General features: G+C 39.1%; 2 protein-coding genes across 7 annotated transcripts in view; one reads left to right on the forward strand and one right to left on the reverse strand.

The window, feature by feature from the left end:
* Positions 1-414: 414 nt before the first annotated feature.
* LOC129775357 (thialysine N-epsilon-acetyltransferase) lies at positions 415-15,177 on the reverse strand. Of its 3 annotated transcripts, none has more exons than XM_055780033.1 (3): positions 14,122-14,889; positions 3,142-3,341; positions 415-783 (listed from the first exon to the last, which is right to left on the reverse strand). In XM_055780033.1, the coding sequence occupies exons 1-3, from the start codon at positions 14,197-14,199 to the stop codon at positions 477-479; spliced, it is 585 nt and encodes a 194-aa protein (XP_055636008.1). In that variant the 5' UTR covers positions 14,200-14,889; the 3' UTR covers positions 415-476. The 3 variants fall into 3 exon arrangements, 2 of the variants coding, with proteins under 2 accessions (XP_055636008.1, XP_055636007.1); XM_055780032.1 differs by lacking the exon at positions 14,122-14,889 and adding an exon at positions 3,402-3,760; XR_008742940.1 differs by lacking the exon at positions 3,142-3,341 and having other exon boundaries at positions 642-783; positions 14,122-15,177.
* LOC129775355 (box A-binding factor-like) overlaps positions 14,515-21,509 on the forward strand; it is a 76,715-nt gene continuing 69,720 nt past the window's right edge. For 2 of the 4 annotated variants that reach the window (XM_055780022.1, XM_055780023.1), the window contains exon 1: positions 14,516-15,172. In XM_055780022.1, coding sequence (XP_055635997.1) covers positions 15,151-15,172 — 22 coding nt within the window. In that variant the 5' untranslated portion in view covers positions 14,516-15,150. Of the gene's footprint in view, positions 15,173-21,509 lie in introns of all 4 variants that reach the window. The other 2 variants (XM_055780024.1, XM_055780025.1) reach the window with 2 other exon arrangements.

The following is a 21,509-nucleotide window of genomic DNA, read 5'->3' on the forward strand; positions in this document are numbered from 1 at the left end:
CAACTGGAGCATCCTTTCCCCTCCTATTTTTGTATACTGTTCCATTGGCTCTTGTTCTTTTTATGACTTCCGTTTTGTATTCTGCTGTTCGCCGAACACCACGCTTACATTTCTTGGTCATGTCTGGGCCTCAATCCAAATCAGAAGAGATTCTGATTAAATTGAATAGCGCATACTTCTTACGGCACGGATGTAAACAATGAATGAAATTGTATATCTATCGCAGCGTTACCCGTGGAGATAATTAGAATCATGGACTTTCTCAAATAAACGAATAATTGCAACCCCGACTTGAGGAGATCGTAGAACTAACTTTTTCTGAAATTTTGATAGTCTCTCGAGGACTCAAAAACTGCTAAAAAGTAAAATATGATAAAAGTGGCGTTTATGGGGTTTCTAAAAAAAACGATTCAATTATTATCGGGAATCGCAGTCTATTAATTATTCAGATAGGTTGTATCGAAACACATCAACTACTAATCTTCACATAGATCGGCGAACTTGTCGTAAGTCAACCGGTATAGTTCCCATTGCTCGCCAGCGGTCAGATTCTCGGCGCCCAAACGTTTGTAGAACTCTTTAGCCGGATTCCAGGCAAGCACGTGAAAATCAATCCGCACACAGCCACTGTCCCGGGCGTGTTTGGCGAGCTCTTTGAACAGCAGATCGCCGTAACCCTTTTTGCGATAATCTGGTCTTATATAGATGTCTTCTAGGAAGAGGGCTTTACCCTGCCATGTTGAGTATGAGTAGAAGAATATCACATAGCCAATCAATTTGGTGCTGTAAAGAAGAAGAAAGAGAAAGATCCTTATGAGCGTAATTAAACAGAAAAATATGGACATAAATTTGTTCTGATTGCGTTCGGGGTTCTGAAGAGGCGATGAAAGAGGAGCAAGAATATGAGTATAATGAGAATACTCGTATGTTTAAATATGTTTAGTGATAAGATAAGCGGAGTTTGATGAGGCTATGCTCGCTACATTTCTACTGCTCGAAGCTCGTACAATATTTGTTATCACCAGCTGTGTGGCTTTCCAACCGCTGGACACTCTCTATCGAGTCAGAGGTTTACTCTGTTGGCAGTGGGCAAACAGAGGCGCGGAGAGGACGAAAGTACGAATTTCTGTGTTTACGTGTACAGTCGCTCATTTGTCAGAGGTCTAGAGGTTCAAGATTACCGTCGGGGTTCGCATGCGGGCAGGCGAATGGTTCTTATAAAATGTGATGAATAATTGATATTTTAATTCAATGCGAAATCTATCATCTATCATTATATTTAAATTCATATGTCTTAAGGAGGTATTCTAGTGCAGAGACAAGAATTTCAGACTTTTTCCAAGCTCCATAAAAATAACACGAAGAATATTCATTATATCATTATTTGTTCATCTATCTTTTAATAATAAAACAAAAATTGAACGGAGAAAAAAAATCTAGTAACTAGAATAGTTGGCAGTGGGCAAATAGAGGAGCGGAGAGGACGAAAGTACGAATTTCTGTGTTTACGTGTACAGTCGCTCATTTGCCAGAGGTCTAGAGGTTGAAGAATAGTTAAGAGCTGATGAAGTGAAAGGGTTAAAAAAAAGTTGTGCCATGGCGTACACGATTCCAGCCCTTCTGATTATCTGAAACAAAAAAAAATCGAACTGATTCTGAATCAGTAAAGATGCCGCTATCGCATGTACCTCGGACAAGTCAAACACATCTTTTTTGACAAAATGACGGCCGTTTTAAAAACAAAATGCGGTTTGAAACGTTTTTTCTTACGTTTCCAGATTTTTTTAAAATAGTAAAATTAAGAAAATATCATTTTCAGAGGTTTATGCGATAGAGAGATGCCTGCAGATTGTATCCATATAAATTCGACATGAATCGGTTCAGCAGAACTTGAAATAACGTGTACGCCAGTTTGAAAAAACAAGTTTCGAGAAAAACACGTTTGAAGTTCATTGTTATGGTCGTACCAGGTTAAATACCGCATCACTAAAATAGTTCTAACTCGGTAAATAGTAGAATTTCCAATAAGTCCTTTCTATAGTATGTTCTTGAATACCTAAACTACAGAAATATGAAGGAAAAAAATTTTGATTTTTTTTCAAATTTCTATACTAGAATTATAACTTAAGCTTATAACTACATCAATATAAAATAAAATTACGGAAGTGTATTTCATAACAACTTCGTTTTCTCCTTGAAAAGAGAGAAAGTCGATGAGAGTTTATCTGAGGAATTATATCTATGAATTCATAATGAAATGACCATACGTGTCAGTGGACTTGGACTAGCGGGTCATGCTCATGAGCCAAAACTATGTTTATGATCTTAGAATTCTTCACCAAATTCTATGTGGAAGAGTCAATAACGTAGTCTGTTAGAAAATTCATCTCGACAATTCGCCACCTAACTTTAAGCACTGCGTGACTTGCTTCTTTCCCGGCTCAAAGAATGCTCAGCACCAATAGAATCATGTCTCGGCTACAATATTTCAGGAACTTTTATAGAGTGAGCAATCCCTGCTCTTTTATGTTGCGGAACTGGTTGCAACATATCGCGCTCTGGGGAAAATTGAATCCTTGCCGATTGATCAGATCAATAGGAGCTACTCGATCGATAAAACCTGCAAAACTATTTCTTACGAGAATAAAACAACTTATGGGTAGTCTAGTCGAGAGAATCTTACAGGATTACATTAGCCTGGATTTTAGCCCATTGCACAATTCTAGTTAAAGAGAAAGCGAACTCTTTGGCTAAGATGATCAAATTTGTATTGGATTTAGTCACTATGAAATAGTTGGGAAATATTGCATATGGGTGTTATTTTGAAGTCAAATTTGACCTTGTGAGTATTAGATGATAAGTAATTGATCCTGAGAATTTTATGCTATGGAAAAAAATACATGACAATAATTCGTACACTACGGTAAACATCCGAGCGTCCGGGGCAACGGAGCAAGGCATGGAAATGAGAGTGTAGAAAACAAATAAAACGCTGCTGAATAATAAGACATTATTGCTGGCCAAAGCAGCGGAGGGATGACTGCCTCTTATCAGCCCATTTTGTGCTCCTCTAGCAGCGGCTCATTACACGCCGTTGCATGTTGAAATTGAAGATTTATATATTTATAAACAACGTCTCACCGGGTCGAAAGGTCACCATTAGATGTGGATGATGTTAATTTTTCTTTATTATCCTCGGTCTGGATTCGTTCCGTAGCTTCGAGCACGAAGCTTGTGAATACTGGCGCGGCAGTTGAGTCTTCGCTGTATCCGCCGTCCCGCTCCAGGTCCTGCACCGTTAGCTTAGGGCCATCGGGCATTGCCTCATAGTTCGCCAGTTCCTTGTGTTCAGAAGACCATTAATTACTGTTTTTTTATATTCATGAACTTCACCACGTTACTTGTATCATCTCGAGTATGGACCTTAAATCTTCTTTGATGGTTTTTCTAACGATCACATTTTGCACAGCTGCCATCATCTATATTGCTTTACGAATGATTTCCTTTCGTTTCTATGGCCAATTGATGACTGATTTGCGTACAGCGAGTTCTCGTTACAATGAATTGATAGCGCGGGGTATACATATTAGTTTGGTTCGAAGCAGAGTTTGTTTTTTATCTTATCAGTACCGACTGAATACAAACGCTTCCGAATACTGATGTAAATGGTGCTCTATGTGAAAAGCGAGACGATACAAATATGGATGGTGGAGACTTCCTCCGAACATCCAGATCAATCGAAGAAGAAGCTATAAAAAAAGCAATTGAAATCGGAAGCACTTCCCAAAATGCCAATGATCTTAGCATTCTTACCTGATCTTGATCAAACTTTGTTGCGGGTCAGTCTCGGAAAAATATGACAGCCCGTAAATCACCACAAAAAAAAAATCGTAGAAATTGAAACAGTGTCTTATTTAATTATTTGGTTTTAATATCTGATTCCAAATAAATGTTATTTGTAGGAAGCGTTGACCTTTCAACCAAATCAAAAACGTTGAAATACATACAGGCATTCATTATAACTTCATTCAGGTCAGGTTTTATTTTAGACGCTTATCAGTGACTCTAACCCTCAAAATATTCATTGGACGACGTGAAAGTATAATTGAAACCGGAGACAGTGGATATAACAAAAAATGTTCGTTGGATTACCCAATCTTAACGGTGATTTTTTGACGTAGGACCAAGTCTTACATTGAGGGTGCCAAATCAGAAAACAGGTCACGTTTTTATGAAATAAAGTTAACGTTAATAACTATTTTTGCTGAACGGATTTTAACGATTTGCATACCAATCGAATCGAAAATTTTGACGTAGGACTACGTCTTTCATTTCTATACCGGGGTGTAAAATCAAAGTTTCGAAAACGAAAGCGTTACGCCGGAGACCGAGATTTTGAGTGTTAATAGCTCCTAAACAACTGAACGAAATGGTATGATAAACACTTCATTCGAAAGATAAAATGTCTACGCGTTCTATACTTGTTACTTTCTGATCCAAAAACTTCTTTCAATAGTCTTAAATTTGCTTTCAAAACAGGCTATTGAAATCACCAATCGGTATATAAGCGAGCGCCGCTCGGAAATCCACTCAGTTCTAATTGAACAGCGATTGGAGCATGTTTTCGCTGTTGTGGTGAAGCTCTTCATTTATCATGAAAGCGCGGATGAATGGTGTTGGTTTTGTGATTTTTCAATCAATCGCAATTAACAGGATAGCTTCTGAAGATTAATCTTCCCCATCAGTAGAATTTTTCCGTATCCAATATTGGATGCATAAAACCTTGTGCCTCGCTCTCGTTTTCGAAGTTCTCCAAATTTTCATTTATTCAGAATGAATTCAGATTCAACTTCAAACAAATGATCTCTAAATCAACGATAGTCCTACGTCACCCTTGCGGTTCCATAGATATAACCCACTTCCTGTTTTTTAAGATTTGTTTTATATGCTATACATTACAATCCTTTAAATTGATGAAAATTGGAAGTATTCCCACTTCACCATACATTTGTTCTGTCCATTTGTGTGTATTCCCGAACAGAGCTGTCGATAACGGGCAACTTATACAGCCGCTAGAATAGGAACAACGAAGGGAAATTGTGAAAAGAGAATATTTGCGAAGCAAATTCCACTCTTGCATAGTATGTAGGCTGTCGATAGCGTATAGGTATTGCACCTCCTCTGAGGAAAATTCTCAGAAACTTTCTGTGCCCGAAACAGCAAAAATCGCTTATTCTGCTCGTTTTGTGTTTTATGTTTCCCCTTGAGCTAGCGAATATTTCACATGAAGTGCATCTGACATTGCAATTAACACAATCATCCGAACCATGACAAAGCAGGCGAAAAAAGAGAAGAGTGCAAATGATTATAGGTCGCCTCTAGCCATCAGTGTTTGGCTTTGTGTGTGTTGCTTGTTTTCGTTGCGCGAAACTTAGAATTTGTTCATCTCCTGTACATGTGAAAAGCACACCTACGATACTTTTAGTTGCCATTCATATTTGCTATCGTGCGCATCGGTTCTGTTCTGATGCAACAAGCTCCTAGTTTTGTTGATGATTTTGACCGAGAGTCGAGAAACGATTTTTCATAAACGGTCACTTTCGCGATGTTTCATTTTATCGCTGCAACTGTGTGCTTCTGTTAGACACGTGTTTGATGTTTGTTGAATGCTGATGTACGGAAGATGCCTCTCGTGAAATACTCAGTGCATTGCGTGCATTGATATAAAGAAATAAATTGCGACATACGACCAATTAGTGTATTGTTCTCGCAAAGGCAAGAAAGAATCGTTGCTTCTCGAAATAATTCTACAAAACCATGCAGGCCATTAAACCTTTTCAGGGTCCTCGGAACTTTTTACTTAAGAGTTATTTATGAAATTTCGACGTGTTCGCTAATAATATTCGAAATGATAAACCAACAAATTTAAAAAAAAAAGATTGCGTAGTCCTACGTCCTAAACGGTTGTGCCTCGGATACAATCCCTCGTTTTTTTTCTGCAAGAACACCTGTAAACGAGTCTCAAGTGCATCGATGAACTCGTGACTGTTCATTAGTGTTGGGGGAAAAACTATATGAACTAGCCCACTTTGAGTAAATATTCCCCAAAACATCTTTCTTTTACTTTGTTCGTAGTCGAAAGTTGAAAAGCATGAAGCAATCAGACTCATCTAGGGTGAATCTCTTCCTCATCAAAGAAGATCACATTTGAAAGTAAACGTGGACGAGTATATGAACGACAGCGCGAGTACCACTTCTAATTTCATTGAGGCGACAAGCCATCAACGGTGCTAGGTGTGACCCGCGGCTGAATTTAGCCAAGACACTCGGAAAAAAACATACAATAAACGATACGCATGTTAAAATGGAAATGAAACACAAATTTCTGAATAACTCGAGAACTAATCAAGCAAATGGAACCAAATTTGACATGTGGAGGTTGTGTGGATGTGGAGGTCCACTCTCTTTCTAAAGGGGGGCTGCCATAAAAATGAAACACAAACTTCTGCATAACTCGAGAGCTAACTAAGCAAATGGAGCCAAATTTCGGATGTGAGGGTTTTTGGGCACGAGAAATGTTTCTGGAAAGGAGAGGAGTCCCATAAAAATAATACAAATATTTCAACCAAACATGACAATTGAAAATTTTGGGAAAACTGAAGGAAAATGGGAAAATTCGAAAAATTCAATTCGCATGTGTTTTACAATTACATATTGACAAGTGTTGTTAGTCCATTTGATGTTTGCGGTAATGAAATTGATCTTCGTTCGAAAGTGGAAATGGATTCTAATGTGATAAAACGCACTCTTCTATCGTCTTCTATCCATATAAATAAAAATGAGCAAAACTCGAGAAAGAAATTGTCCGATTTACGACTATCTTCATTGTATCACATTTTCTGTATCAAACATTTATTCCATTTAACGAACAAAAATGTTATTTGCAAGTGGATGAAAAATCTTGCGCGAGAATTGTGTCTGAAAATAATTTGATATCATAACGTCGAGTTTTGGAAGAAGTATTGAAATTTTATAGTAAAAAATAATTTTAAAGGGTAGATTAGAAGATCACTCAATGAACAGTTCTGCGATTGGACCCATGAACGTGCGCTTAGTAAGAAAACGTGGATGGGATAACGAAAAATAAATTTTGGGCGGGACGAAGTTTGCCGGGTCAGCTAGTATTGCATATAATCTCAAAAAGTTATACATCACTGCTTTTTCAAGTCGAGTAATTTCGATCAGTACGACACTCATGTCCAAATTTTATACGAACGCAAAGGCTTAATATGAAGTAAAATAAAAAAGAATATAGAGTTATTGAACGTTATGTTATATTTTATAAGTTGAATTGACGTTTTCGAGGAAGTCAAGCTTGATTCTTTTCAGGTTAGGTTGGGAATCATGGTAGGTGAGGTATTGAATCCAGTGATGAGATATTCGGCATAACCAATGTTTATGAAACTGCGAAGCGAACTGGATTTGCGTAGACAAAACCGCCATCAGTGAGACTCATTGCCAAATTGGGAAATAAAACGGCGCTTAGTCTCCCACGTGGAAATGATGCTTAAGCCGACAGCGCAATTGTGCAGAACTGCCGGTACCAATATTGGATTCAATATAAATTTACATAGAATATCTTCAGTTGAAAATTCTTTTTACTCAGCGTACTTGAACTGTTTTTAGTGGATTCTGATTTCATTCGTTTATGAAGTCATCATCTTTCTTTTTTCAATCTCTGAAATTCACACACAAACTATGAGTTTCCGATTCATTTTTCTGTGCAAGAATGCAGGGTAAGAAAATTTCTTAAAGATGATGCTTATTCGGAAATGCAACAATGCGAAAAACTACTTATTTATGCTTCAACCGTATGTCATATTCGACAGCTGACACAACGTATTATCGAATACAAACGTTATGGATTTGACCCTCACGATAGTTCACGGTAAGTCTTTAGGTCTTTATGTAAATAAATATATTTTCTGTAAAGATACATAATATTTAGATTGTTCTCCCGTAAACTAGATGCATAAGAACTCGAACTTGAAAATGCTTCCCTGAGTCTGCAGTCTGCAGAAATAATTCGTGCAATCCGCAATCATCTAAGCATAAGTGTAAGATCTATGCGAATCGTTGTATCGAATCATGAAAGGAAAAGTACAATCAACGAATTTCAAGGATATCTAGAATAAAAGATAGGTTTGTCAGCCGCAATATAAAAATACATTCGATACATCTCTGTCATAGTGATGGTGAATGTATCCCTTTGCGGGCGGAGCCGCTGTGGACGAAAGGCGTCGGAGGTCGCAGCAAAGAAACTATTCAGATCGCACGTTTGCGTTATAAAAACTAAAGCTTTATTCAAATAACTTTTTCATAAAATCCAACAAAGACAGTCTCTAATTTCATTGAGAGGCAACTAGACAACTAGTAGTACGACATGTACGACAATATTGGAGGAACTACCTTATTTATTGACAATTATCATAATTCAAAAAAATAAAATTGCGCAACTATGATACCCATTGTTGTTGACCCTTGATATCAATTCGGATCGATGGTACGCCAGCAGACGCGCGAGAATTGAGAGGTTATATGCCGAGACACGTCCGCAACGGTAAAAAGGCTTGGCCGGCTACACCCAATGAACGGATAAACGCACCATTTTCAAAAGCTTTAAAATGTTTGTATGTATGGAACCAGACATCTCTTCCTCTCAGACTGAACATTAGCTTGGGATTGTACCCAAAAAAATCCAAACGATGTCAGCGAGGATCGAACCAAGGCCAACTTGAATGCCAAGCCGTTTTACACGACCGCGCTATCCACATAGCTACTGGTGCTGTTCCATAAATGCGTGATATATCACACCTCTTTATGAAATTAAATTGCAAAGTGTTTCCTAAGAGTAAAAAGGAGAGCATGAACGCGAATCTATATCCTTCTCGGTTTGGGTCGTGTATGTGGCAAAGTATGCGAAAAGCTTTAATGCGTGCCTATTGGCCATGTGTCTCTTGTTTCGCTCGATCACATGTTCATAACATGGTTACCGGAATCGCACCAGAGAACAACTGCAACTGAAACAACCGTTCAGAAAAAGTGAAGTAGGCTAGAAATATAGTGGCACATCATGGGTATAAAACGGTCTGTGATACTGTGCGCGAGTATACGAGTTATGATTTTGCGCCGGGGAAACGTAATGTATCAGGCAAACGTATGCCGTCCGACGCTCGCTAAAGCTCATCTTACTAAAGGATCGTATCCTAACCGGGCAATCTGTGGAACACAGGTTTGCGTGCGAGACTCCGTCGCTTCCGACGGCGGGAAGGAGAGAAAGGTTTGGATGGGAAAAAGGAAAGGGATGGAAATAGGGATACTTGCTCAACATTCGGGCTGTCGGTCGCGAACACGTATGGGTTAGATATATTTTTTTTACGGTGAACATATTCTTGGAAAATCGCAGTGCTTTGAGAGGACCAAAATTTTTTATAATTTTAACCCGAGAAACGAAGAGTGTGGGAAACCTCCGACAAAGGTTGAGGACGGTGGATCAATTAAATCTGATCCAAGAAGCCTTCTCCATGTGTTTAAAGGTCAAGGGAAAAGATCCAGAAGATCGGGCATTGGGTTTCATATAAAAACGAAGAATCACATTTGAAATAATTATCGCCAGCAGCAAAAGGAAGAAATTGCTCCATTGGATTGTGACTAAAATGTGAATTTATTTCGAGAAATCTGAGCATCAAGAAATTTAGGTAAGTCCAGGGAAAACATTGACCTTTGTTGCACGGCCAAATTGCTATAGACGGAAGACAATGCTCTGTATTGGGTGACAGGGTTGTTATTACTACTACTCAGGTGTACCGGTAAGTTTCTTCGGTTTTACAACAGATGGCGTAACTTGATTATTATTCCAGTGAATCAAATTTTCAGATATTCGTTGAAAAGTTACTGTCATTGCGCGTCTTTTTTAGTATATGTCAAAAAGTTGAAGCGTAAACCACATAGTTGTTATTTACTTGAGTGTTACTTCATTACTTTGATATGAAGAGAAAAGCTGCTGAAAGTCATCGCATTTTGGTGGAAGTTTATGGTGACCTACTCCAACTGAGCGAACGTCAGACGTGGTTTGCACGGTTTAATAGTGGTAATTTTAACTTGGAAAACGAAGAACGTTCCGGACCAAAGTGCGAAAAAAGTTTGAAGATGAAGAATTGGAGGCTTTACTAGATCAAGATCCGTCACAAACGCAACAAGTATATACAGATACACTTGGAGTAGCTCAGCAAACCATATCCGATCGTTTACAAGCAATGGGGATGATCCGAAAAATAGGACATTCTGTGCCGTATGAGTTGAAGCCACGAGACGTCGACCGTCGTTTTTTCACGTGCGAACAACTAATCCAATGGCATAAAAACAAGGGTTTTTTGCATCGAATCGTTACTAGCGATGAAAAGTGGGTCCATTACGACAATGCTAAACCTCGGCCAACATCGACGGCCGCGTGGAATATTCACGGCCAGAAGGTTATGCTGTGTGGTGTACTATGAGCTGCTAAAACCGAATGAAACTATTACCTCTACCGACGACAATTGATGCGTTTGAGCCGTGCACTGAAGGAAAAACGGCCACAATACGAGCAAAGACACGATAAAGTTACTTTGCAGCACGACAATGCTCGGTGAAACCGGTCAAAACATACTTGGAAACGCTGAAATGAGAGGTCCTATCCCGACAAACCGGCCGATTATTTCCACAAAGGGATCCGTGAATTGTCAGAAAGATAGGAAAAAGTTGTGACTGGCGATGGGCAGTACTTTGAATGTTAAATTTGTAACCATTTTTGCAGAATAAAGCATTATTTTTGAAAAAAACGAAGAAACTTACCGGTACTCCTATTACTACTACTACTTCCACTACCTGGCGAAACCGTTAATAATAGACGCTATCGTCAACATATGATCAATTTTTATCATCGAGCTTTGAGTAAAAAACGACCAGAGTACTAAAAAGGCATCACACAATGATTTTGTTGCATGATAACGCACTATCACGTACTACAAAACCGACCAAGGAAACTGAACAGCGTTTAAATTTTCACGAAAATGTTGGAAAATGGGTTGATAAATTGTTTGCTTCTTAAGAAGAATAGTTCTTCTGGCGTAACATCCACAAATTGCCAGAGAGATGGGAAAAATATATAGTTATCGATGGAAAACACTTTGATTAGAGTTAGAGTTTTTTATTTGTGTTTTCTTAAAAAACGGTGTCATACCTGGTATCCGGTAAGTATATATTTATTTGAACTTACTGAGCAGCATTTTAATTTTTTACGATAATGTTGGAAAATTGATTGATAAATGGTTTGCTTCTTAAGAAGAATGGTTCTTTTGGCGTGTCATAGTTATCGATGGAAAATACTTTGATTAGAGTTAGAGTTTTTTATTTGTGTTTTCTTAAAAAAAACTTTTAAAAAATCGGTACATATATATTTGAACATAACATGTGAAGAAAACCAATTATATCAACTAATGTGTGGATACAATCTAGTAGAGAATCTATAAAAAGGGTGACCTAGCAAAAAAAAAAAATCCTGCGTGACAGGAAGCATGGTCATTTTTATTTGAATCTGGTGAAATTGACTATGTTTCATAATTTCTTAAACTCATTTTTTTTTTAGTCTCCAGCGATACAGAAAAGCGCAGTTGAAATAATAAAGGGTGGTATATAGTAACTATCTTTGTTTATAACAGATGGTAATCACTTGGATAGGTCTAAACTATATTGTGTATGAACCTCCCAACCTGGTTCGCCATCGTTGTGTGTGACCTGGCGTTGTCTTGGTGGAACTAGATTCTTGTTCTATTAACCAAAGCTAGCCGCTATCGGTGATTGCTTTTTTCAGATAGTGCAATTGTCGACAGTACAGGTCCGAATTTAGTTCTGGGCCGCAGTAGAGCAGCTCATAGTTGATGATCCCCATATTCTCCACCATTTTTACAATAAAATTCATCTTGATGCTAAATTTTGGATTCCACATCACGTGCGTCAGCTCACCGCGTTTCGATCACGATCATTTTCGCTTGCCGTTTGACAGGTAAGTAATCCACTATTCTTTACCATACACCATCCGCTAAAGAAACGGATCAATATTCTTGCGATTTAACTCTTTGCGGTCGTATGTCTGCTCTCAGACAACCAAACCTTTTTTACCGTTCCGGTCGTATGCTTACTGTCAGCCACCACCGCATGAATACTTTATTCAACCATGTAATAGTTTACGCCAAATAAATATATAATAAATATATAATATATAATACGCTTTTTCTAAACGGGTTTCAATGTTCAGTGAACCTGTTCAAGAATGAATATAAAGCTTCTATGAATAATAGACAGTACAGTACAGTACAAAGATTACAAAGATTATTAGAGTGGAAAGATAAAAGGATCTTTTTAGAGAAAAAATAATTCTGACCAGTACGACACCCATATCAGTGTTTAATACGACCGCAAAGGGTTAACTAGGACTCGCAAATGGAAAATCGGTCGATGAGTTTCCCTGCGTTAACTCGTGTGGAACCATCGAGCGTTTTGCTATTTGCTATTTGTATCCAACCTTATTCAAGTAGTTCTAAACCGTTTTTTGTGCAATGTTTAGCTCCTGATCAATCTCGAAACAGTGTTCAGAAGACGACCACATTCGACAATACCCGAGAATACCGAAACAGAATCGACGAAACCAAAATTTCGCTGTTCAATTATTTCAGTTTTTTTTCGCTATTCAAAACTATCGATTTGAATAATAGGAATATTTTCACGCCGGAAAAAGGCGACATGTGTATCGATAGAATAGGAATACTCTTACGTCTAAATCGTTACTGTGTAATATCCAACAAAATCATCGTTAGATAAAAATGTACACGAACCGAAGAAGAATTGATCTCGAAAGAAAGACATCGGCGTGGTCATGATGTATTTTGCAGTTATTCAACCGAGGAATTCGATTCCGGCGGATGAACAACAACTGGAACAATTTGCTCCAAAGCTGTCTTTATTCTACGACGTTTCGAAGCAGAATTTTTTGATAGAAATACCAAGATTTCGAAGACATGTGATCGCGCACTTGCTTGCTGTCTCTGAAAAATTTTTTATGACAATATATGTATTGGTTGCGCCTAATGATGGAGGCTATTCGAAGCTTGAGCTCTATGGGTGAATAATTTTGCTTCAATCAACATACATTGCTGATATGTTTGTAATTGATTTTTTTACGTGATTTTTGAACCATACAGAACATGTTGAATTATTTTGAAATGTTTTGAATAAAATTTTAAAATTTTAATAAAACTTAAATATAAAAGTTCTGTTTTGTGTAACCACAGCATGTAAAAAATCCCGAAGAGGGAGGAGTGCAACCAGAGACTTCTGTACCGGGCACGGGAACTCCACTCAACGCCACTGGGTAGCGGATACCAGAGATGATCCAAGGTGTGCTTGAAGCTGCATTTTTCATCGCTTGTAATCTTTCTTAGTATGAGATTTTATCTGATTATTGTTCCAAGAAACAAGAATCAATGGCGAGTTTATTGCTGGGCCGAGTAGTTACAACGGAGATACAACCATTTACGTAGAATTAACTACTGAAAATGGTCCGAACAGTTTATTCATTGAACTTCTACGCGTATGAGAAGGTATTGTTCCTTCAGAGCGATGTTTCGAGAAGAATATTCATCAAGCACAATATCCTTCGATCATTCTGTAGCAGGTTCTGGTACAATTGAAGTTTACATTCAATTAATCTAATCGTTTGGGTATCCAGGTCTTAGCACAGAGAGGCCATGATAGACCTTGGATCTGAAAATCCATCAATTTGTATTGTGTTGCCTTCATATCAATATGTTTTCCCCGGTTTGATATTGAAGTGCTTATAATTCACTAAAATGATCCCGAATTCAAACATCTTGCCGGTGATAAAGTTCCCGACGAGTATTGCTAAAAAAATAACTAGTACTGCTGTTATTTTTTAGCAGTACTCTCGTCGGGAAGTCCGAATTTAACATTGTGAAGGACAAATCATGGAGTGGTTTTTGTCCAGCTCCGACAAATAATACTCACGTTAACACATCCCAAAAATCGATTCTCACACTGTATCAGCCATGGAATGAATGTGTGCCGCCAGTCAGAAGTAAACATGTTGCGGCCGATTATGTGTAACTAGTCGGGGTCAGTTTGTTTGTTCGTATCAGCACCATTTTATTTTTAAATCTTATTCTTAAATACTTCTTCCTTCTTCCTTTTTGTTCTCTCTCTCCCGTATATTGGGACTAAAGGTTGGAAATCACTACCATAGCACAGCCTCGTGGTTGTTTTGATAGACTGCGTCTCAAGTCGGTGCCCGGCAACACGGATGATACGGCGACGCATATGCGTCGCGTCGCTCCATTTGCTGGATTTCGTTGTGCGGTCCTTTACGGCGAAGTATGTAGACGGGAAAAAATATGAAAATTACAGTTCTCGTCGAACGGATCGCCGCTGAATAACTACGGACTTTTCCACTGCAACGGTAGATGGCACTCACAAATTGTGGCAAATCACTCGCGTTCTACACTGCCTGCACGGCCCCATCATCGAATCGTTCTCCGAGCTAAACCACTAAACGATTGTAGAAAGTCCGCATGGTTCGCTCAAGCTTGTATTTTCCCCGTCAGTTATAGTGAGACCCAGCGACGCGACGTGAGTCTTTGCGCGCGAACCGGTGATTGCGGTGTTCATCAGTCCGGAATTGAACAATCACTGAACGTCTAGGAGCTGCCGAGTGTCCGCCGTGCCTATTATATACGGAGCAAAGGAACTGATTACGAAATTCTACTTTTTATCAAAATTGTTTGTGGCGAAGAAAACGTGTTTTTATCTTCATATATTGATAATAAATATCGCAGACCGTGAGTAGTGTAGGTCGTTTCGGCTTGGAACACAGGAACTGTTTTCTATGTAAAATTTTGCTGATAAATTTTATCGCTTTCCGCCGCTAAGCTAGTTTAAACGTGTGTTTGAGAGTTTGTCGCAAACGTTCACTGCGAATCTTGATAACGTGTGCTCGTGGTATCGGTGTGATCCAGAGGACATCCCCAATTTTATCCGACAATGGCCGGTAAGGAATATTATGGTAAGTTGCAGCTTGGTGTGTCACTGGAGTAGGATGCATTACGAGCATTGTATTTACGTACGTGTTTAGAGATTTCGTTATCATTACGAGCCGTCTTAGTGATTGTGTTATCTGACTGGCGCTATGATAACACGGGACTGGACTATAGTGCCATGTCATAGTAGAGGTAGGGCCAATTCGTCAATGCGATAGTGGCTTCTGGGGGCCAATCCTGCTTCGGATTGATAACGGGATATCAGCAACTGGTTCTCAGTAAAAATTATCACCCCCAAGATTATGACGTCGCATCGCAGTCCCAGCCATGCAATATATGGAATCTCCTTTGCTATCATTCCTTATTTATTTCTGTTTGAAACCACATGGAAGCAGTCATCATCAGACACACTTTTGGTGCGTTTATATGATAATTTCTCTGCGATTATAACACTTGTACCAAAGCTCCGGAAGCAGTTAGATCTAGGACCTTAGCCCCATTCCATTACACACTACAGAACTGTATATATTAGTTCCATGCATAACCATCACTAACGGACACATAAAACAGTAAGCAATAAACTTTGGTTTTTGTGTAACAAAACCGAGATAAAAAAGCGACTAGAAGCCTGTGACGCTACTCTATATGCAAAGTCACACCTTGCGAGGATTGTGTTTATTTTTTGCGTAGAACTATTCAGTTGTGTCACGTTAGTTGGTTCGTAAACTTCGCGGATACGGTTTATAAATACCCGGCACTAAGTTTCAATAGCGCGGACTAATTGTCCCGTTGAAAAATTTTACAGTATGGAGAATATTTCACCATGGATAGAATGTTTGCTGGAGTGCTGCATTCGATACACGAGATGGAAAAGCAAACATACAGAGGCAGGTCAAAGTGCTATTGCCTTGAGCAACATGTAATCGCAACAAATTCATTCAAGCGCGTGTGTTCGGATTCTTGTGATATGCCAAAAAGTTATTCCAGCTTTTTAAAATATTGCGGATATTCCGAAAAAGCCGAAAAAGTGTGGATATATTATTCGGAATACTGTGCATACGTTCTCTATTATGTAGATACGTAGATATTTTATGATCTGGAATATAACGTCTGAACATCCTGGGATATATAACTTTGGATGACGAGCAGAGAGAAAGCGCTAAAGAGCTGGATGCTAGAAATAGAAGTCTCAAAAACACAAAGGAAGATAAAGTGCTAAATGTAGGTAATATTATTTCCCAATCGATGTTTGCAACCTGGCTTTTTCCTCTCGCGTTGAAAGTCTGCTAAATTTGTGAGTATCCTGAAGCCACAAACATCAGCTGGGACCAATCGCTTAATCCGCTTGCTCTCTCCAATGTGTTTGAGAAATTGATCGATCAGGAGTGGTCGATCAACAATTTGTCAGTACGTTCAGATAATGGAAGACTTTCATCTGATATACACTTTTCAATTATTTTTACAAAAGTGTTGGAGAGTCAACCTCATCAGTTTTTTTTACTTTACTTATACAGTGGTAGACATTCGTATAGCCGCAGCCTATTTTTCCTCAATATTTTAAAAAATTATTCAATTCTTTGTACAGTTTTGCTCATAAAAGACGATTATTTTAATTCTCATCAAATTCATTCTAAAAAAAAAGTATAAATTCACTTTTTTTTCTAAGTAATTCAAATATGTGGAATCATGGTGGACATTCGTTTAGCCGCATTCTAAAATTTCAATAATAGAAAATTTGTGCGACAAATTTCGAGTCCAATCGGTAGCTAATATTTAGTATGTCCACCTCCATTTCGGATTGAAACTTGATTTGGCATCGAGTCAGACAGCTTTTAAAGTGCTGCCATATTGATTATAGCTCAACATTTCTGAATTACTGCCTTGTGACTGGAAATGTTGTCAAATTGTCATCCGTTTGCATAGACCATCTCGGCCAAGATTCTCCATAGGTTCTCTATGGGATTGCAATTGACTGCCAGCAGGTCATTCAAGAAGCGGAATGTCCTTCTCGGCAAACCATGCCTTCGATTGCCTGGAAACGTGGATCTATGCATAATCCTGCTGAAAAAACGACATCCTCGGTAGCGTTTTTCTCAAAATGGCCAATCAAAACGTCCTCCAGTAATTGAAGATACTTTTCGGAGTTCATTCGGGTGAAAATGAAACAAATGAGAAGCTTGCTGTGATAGGAAACGGCTCCCCACACTGTCAAACTTCCGCCCCCAAAGTTTCGCTTCGATCTCACGACATGCCGTTGACTTAAATTGTACCAATAGCAACTGTAACAGTCCGGACCATCCAAATTGAACTTTTTTCGCCGGAAAATAAAGGGTGTGTCACATCAAATTGCATCACGGAAAAAACGCTGTAGAAATTCGCCCAGTAGACCGATCCTTTTGAAAATTTTAGACAGTAAAATAAAAACTATTAAACAACTTTTGGCATTTTCTTTTTATTCATACTTCGAGCCCAAGCCCGTATGCTCGCACCTTCCTCTTTACCCCGTCCATAAGGTTCTGTACAACGTCAGGTTGTAGTTTTTTTTGAACAGAAATCCATTTTCTCTTGAAGTCCGCCTCCGATTTGACAACTTTTGGGTTCTTCCGGAGGGCCTGCTTCATAATCGCCCAATATTTCTCTATTGGGCGAAGCTCCGGCGCGTTGGGCGGGTTCATTTCCATTGGCACGAAGGTGACTCCGTTGGCTTCGTATCACTCCAACACGCCCTTTAAATAGTGGCACGAAGCGAGATCCGGCCAGAAGATGGTCGGGCCCTCGTGCTGCTTCAATAGTGGTAGTAAGCACTTCTGTAGGCACTCCTTAAGGTAAACCTGCCCGTTTACCGTGCCGGTCATCGCGAAGGGGGCGCTCCGCTTTCCGCAAGAGCAGATCGCTTGCCACACCATGTACTTTTTGGCAAACTTGGATAGTTTCTGCTTGCGAATCTCCTCCGGAACGATGAATTTGTCCTCTGCGGAGAAGAACAACAGGCCCTGCAGCTGACGAAAGTCCGCTTTGACGTAGGTTTCGTCGTCCATTACCAGGCAATGCGGCTTCGTCAGCATTCCGGTGTACAGCTTCCGGGCACGCGTCTTCCCCATCATGTTTTGCCTTTCGTCGCGGTTAGGAGCCTTCTGAACCTTATATGTACGCAGGCCCTCCCGCTGCTTGGTCCGCTGGACGAATGAACTTGACAAATTCAGCTTATTGGCGACATCCCGGACCGAACTTCTCGGATCACGTTTAAACTGCTTAACTACGCGCTTGTGATCTTTTTCACTGACGGAGCATCCATTTTTGCCGTTCTTCACCTTCCGGTCGATGGTTAGGTTCTCGAAGTATCGTTTTAGTACTCTGCTGACCGTGGATTGGACGATTCCCAGCATCTTACCGATGTCCCGATGTGACAACTCCGGATTCTCGAAATAAGTGCACAGGATTAATTCACGACGCTCTTTTTCGTTCGACGAAATTTTTCCAAATTTACGAAAAATTGACAGTGAAGCATGACCAACGTGATCTATACACTCTTATCTGATTATAAGCGAAAGCTGAAGATAATTCCTAAAAATTAAATTTCTACAGCGTTTTTTCCGTGATGCAATTTGATGTGACACACCCTTTACAACATTTCTCCATTCTAGTTTCCATTCCATGTATTGCCGGGCGAAAATGAGATGGTTCTGCTTATGGGTGGCGGTCAGTTTCGGCTTCCCTTGAGGTTTCTTCCACATGATGTTTGGTGACTCATTCAAGATGCGCGCAATATGCCTCTTCGTTACTGGAACAATCGATTCTGCCTTAATGTGTGAGCAGGACATCGTTTCCTGGTTGCTTCGTGTCTTATTCGACCTTTAAGACGCAAAGTAACTTTGGTGTTCCCATTTGTTGGTCGTTATATCCCATATTTCTGGCAATATTTAAAGAAATTCCGTACCACTTTCTCAGACTTTCTCAGAGAGTCTTTTTCAGACCAATTTTTGTTACGACCGAGCGATTAGAAAACTTTTGTGCACTGAATATCTTTATTATTTTCCGCCCCTCTTCCGTCAATAGAATACCTTTCGCCATTCCTTTAAATTCTACGTAAATCATTAATCTGACCAACTTCTTACGTTGCACATCTAATATTTATCTTGTAAATTGAACATTCCCAAGTATTTTTTCAAAAAACACAGATGAAGGCTTAGTGATTATTCGAAAACTCGATTTTTATGCCCTGCGGCTGAACGTATGTCTCGGGAAAAAACGACGTTTGAATGTTTATATCCACCGATGCCGTCTTATATGTGTGTGATTGTAACGCACGTCCTTTCAATAAAAGTGACTTAAATATACTATCACTACAGCAAATAAGTATCCCGTTCAAAAGAATATTCCTAGTTGTTTTGTAAGTATTTCAAGTTTTTTTTTCAAGTGCGGCTAAACGAATGTCTATCACTTTATATTTTTACTTTTTTATGCTATACATTATTGATGGTATTTCCATCAATTATCACCATTGCTGTAATTTTTGATAGTGATTTGGTTTTTTTTTCATTATATTTGTTACTCTAACCAGTTGGAAAACTGTTGAGTACCCTCTTTAAAAACCGAATTGTTCCGCTGTTTTGATGTTATTCATTTCATGATGATGGTTTCTATCATTCGCTTTAAGATGTGTGTCATCTGTCATGTCATCTTGTTGATGTTAGACAGAAGATTAGTTATTGGTTTGTACGTTTTCTCAGGTTTCGGATCTTTATCTGCGCTAATAATGGGAATTTCTTTAGCCTGTTTCCAGTCTCCGGAAAACATTACTAGGTTAAGACAAGATTTGGTAATTGCTGCGATTATTTTGTACCATTTTCAGTTTTTTCTTCAATACGAATCCGTCAAAATCTAGATCTTTCATATTTCTAGTATATTTGATTTTCTGTACCACGTCTGCACTGACTTTTTGGTTTAGTGACAGATTGTGCAAGTAAGACCTGTTTAGTCCCATCACGCCGCATGTACTCTTTTTTAACCTTTCAGAGACGTCTTTGGCCTCGCCAGGTTATGAAAATGAAAACACCACGTTCTTAGATTTCCTAACAAGACGGTTCGTCACTGAGTTGTCTTCAAGGGTTCTTCGTCTTGGAATTTCAGCACTGGTTCTCGGCTTGATCGTTGATCCACCACGACACACAAGGCACAACCACCCGGCGTTGATGCCGATTAATAACGGCTGCTGTTTCTAGAAAAATTCACCAATCACAGCACGAAACATGCCACACAAATCGGTGTTAATTTCTTGGACGGAGTGCAATTCCCAATTTGGGAAGGGGCTTGATTGTGAGGAAATTGTATTCCATTTTATTGCTTGTGTTTTTTTTTCGATTCGTCGAGAACTCGTTTGGTTTTAATACGGTTTCAAATAAGCACGCATTACTTTGTCACATATGTACACAGCCCAGGCCGTGATGGATATAGATCTCTTTTAAGCTGGAAAGTGTTACCTAAGAGTAAAATTAGAAAACACTTTCCAACTTCAATTTGTAATGAGATGTAATACCACTAACAACTATCCCTTCCATGATAAACGCTAGGGAACCACGCTATAGAGGCGACCCTTCTGGCCTTCGGGCGGCGAATATCATACTAACATTCCTTCCCTTCCCCTGGTGACTTAAGGACGTGACCGGCGTCGTTATTGTCCATTCAAAGCTCGAATCACCGAAAATTGAACAACGAGAATGATTTGCTAGTCCCAAGCGTAATTCTGTGTGTTCTTTGTGCAATTTGGTTGGTTCAGGTCAATGACGGAGAGCAACTACGAATTGTACAGTCTACCCAAGTTCAAGCTCAAGCTCAAGCTCAATTTGTAATGAGATGTAATATTCTCACGCTTCTGTGCAACATCATCATTAGCTATGTGGATGCAACCAAACTACACCCAAACTAGCGTTGGCAGAAAACATGTCATCTTTGGCAGAAAAGATGCCATTTCCTGTGCATGAGAGTCAAATGCGCAAATAATGAGCTATTTTAAAAGCATAAAAATGTTTTGTATGTATGCGAGCAGACATCTCTTTCTGTATTCTTTTCTCTTTTCATTTGGAATTGTGCAAAAAAAAAGTCCATACGACGTCAATGGAGATCGAACCAAGGCCGGCTGGAATGCAAAGTTATTTTACACGACCACGCTATCCATATAGCTGGCAGCGCTATTTTGAAAGAGCGTGATAATATTACACCTCATCATAAAATGAAGTTGGAAGGCATTTTCTAAGACGATAAAGAAGAACATGAACGAGAATATATCTTTCTCTGTGTGGGCCGTGTATTTGGCAAACTATACGAAAAGCTTTCATATGCTTTCATTTAAATGTGTCTCCTGTT

The sequence above is a fragment of the Toxorhynchites rutilus genome, chromosome 3 (assembly GCF_029784135.1).
Source record: "Toxorhynchites rutilus septentrionalis strain SRP chromosome 3, ASM2978413v1, whole genome shotgun sequence".
Lineage (NCBI taxonomy): Eukaryota > Metazoa > Arthropoda > Insecta > Diptera > Culicidae > Toxorhynchites > Toxorhynchites rutilus.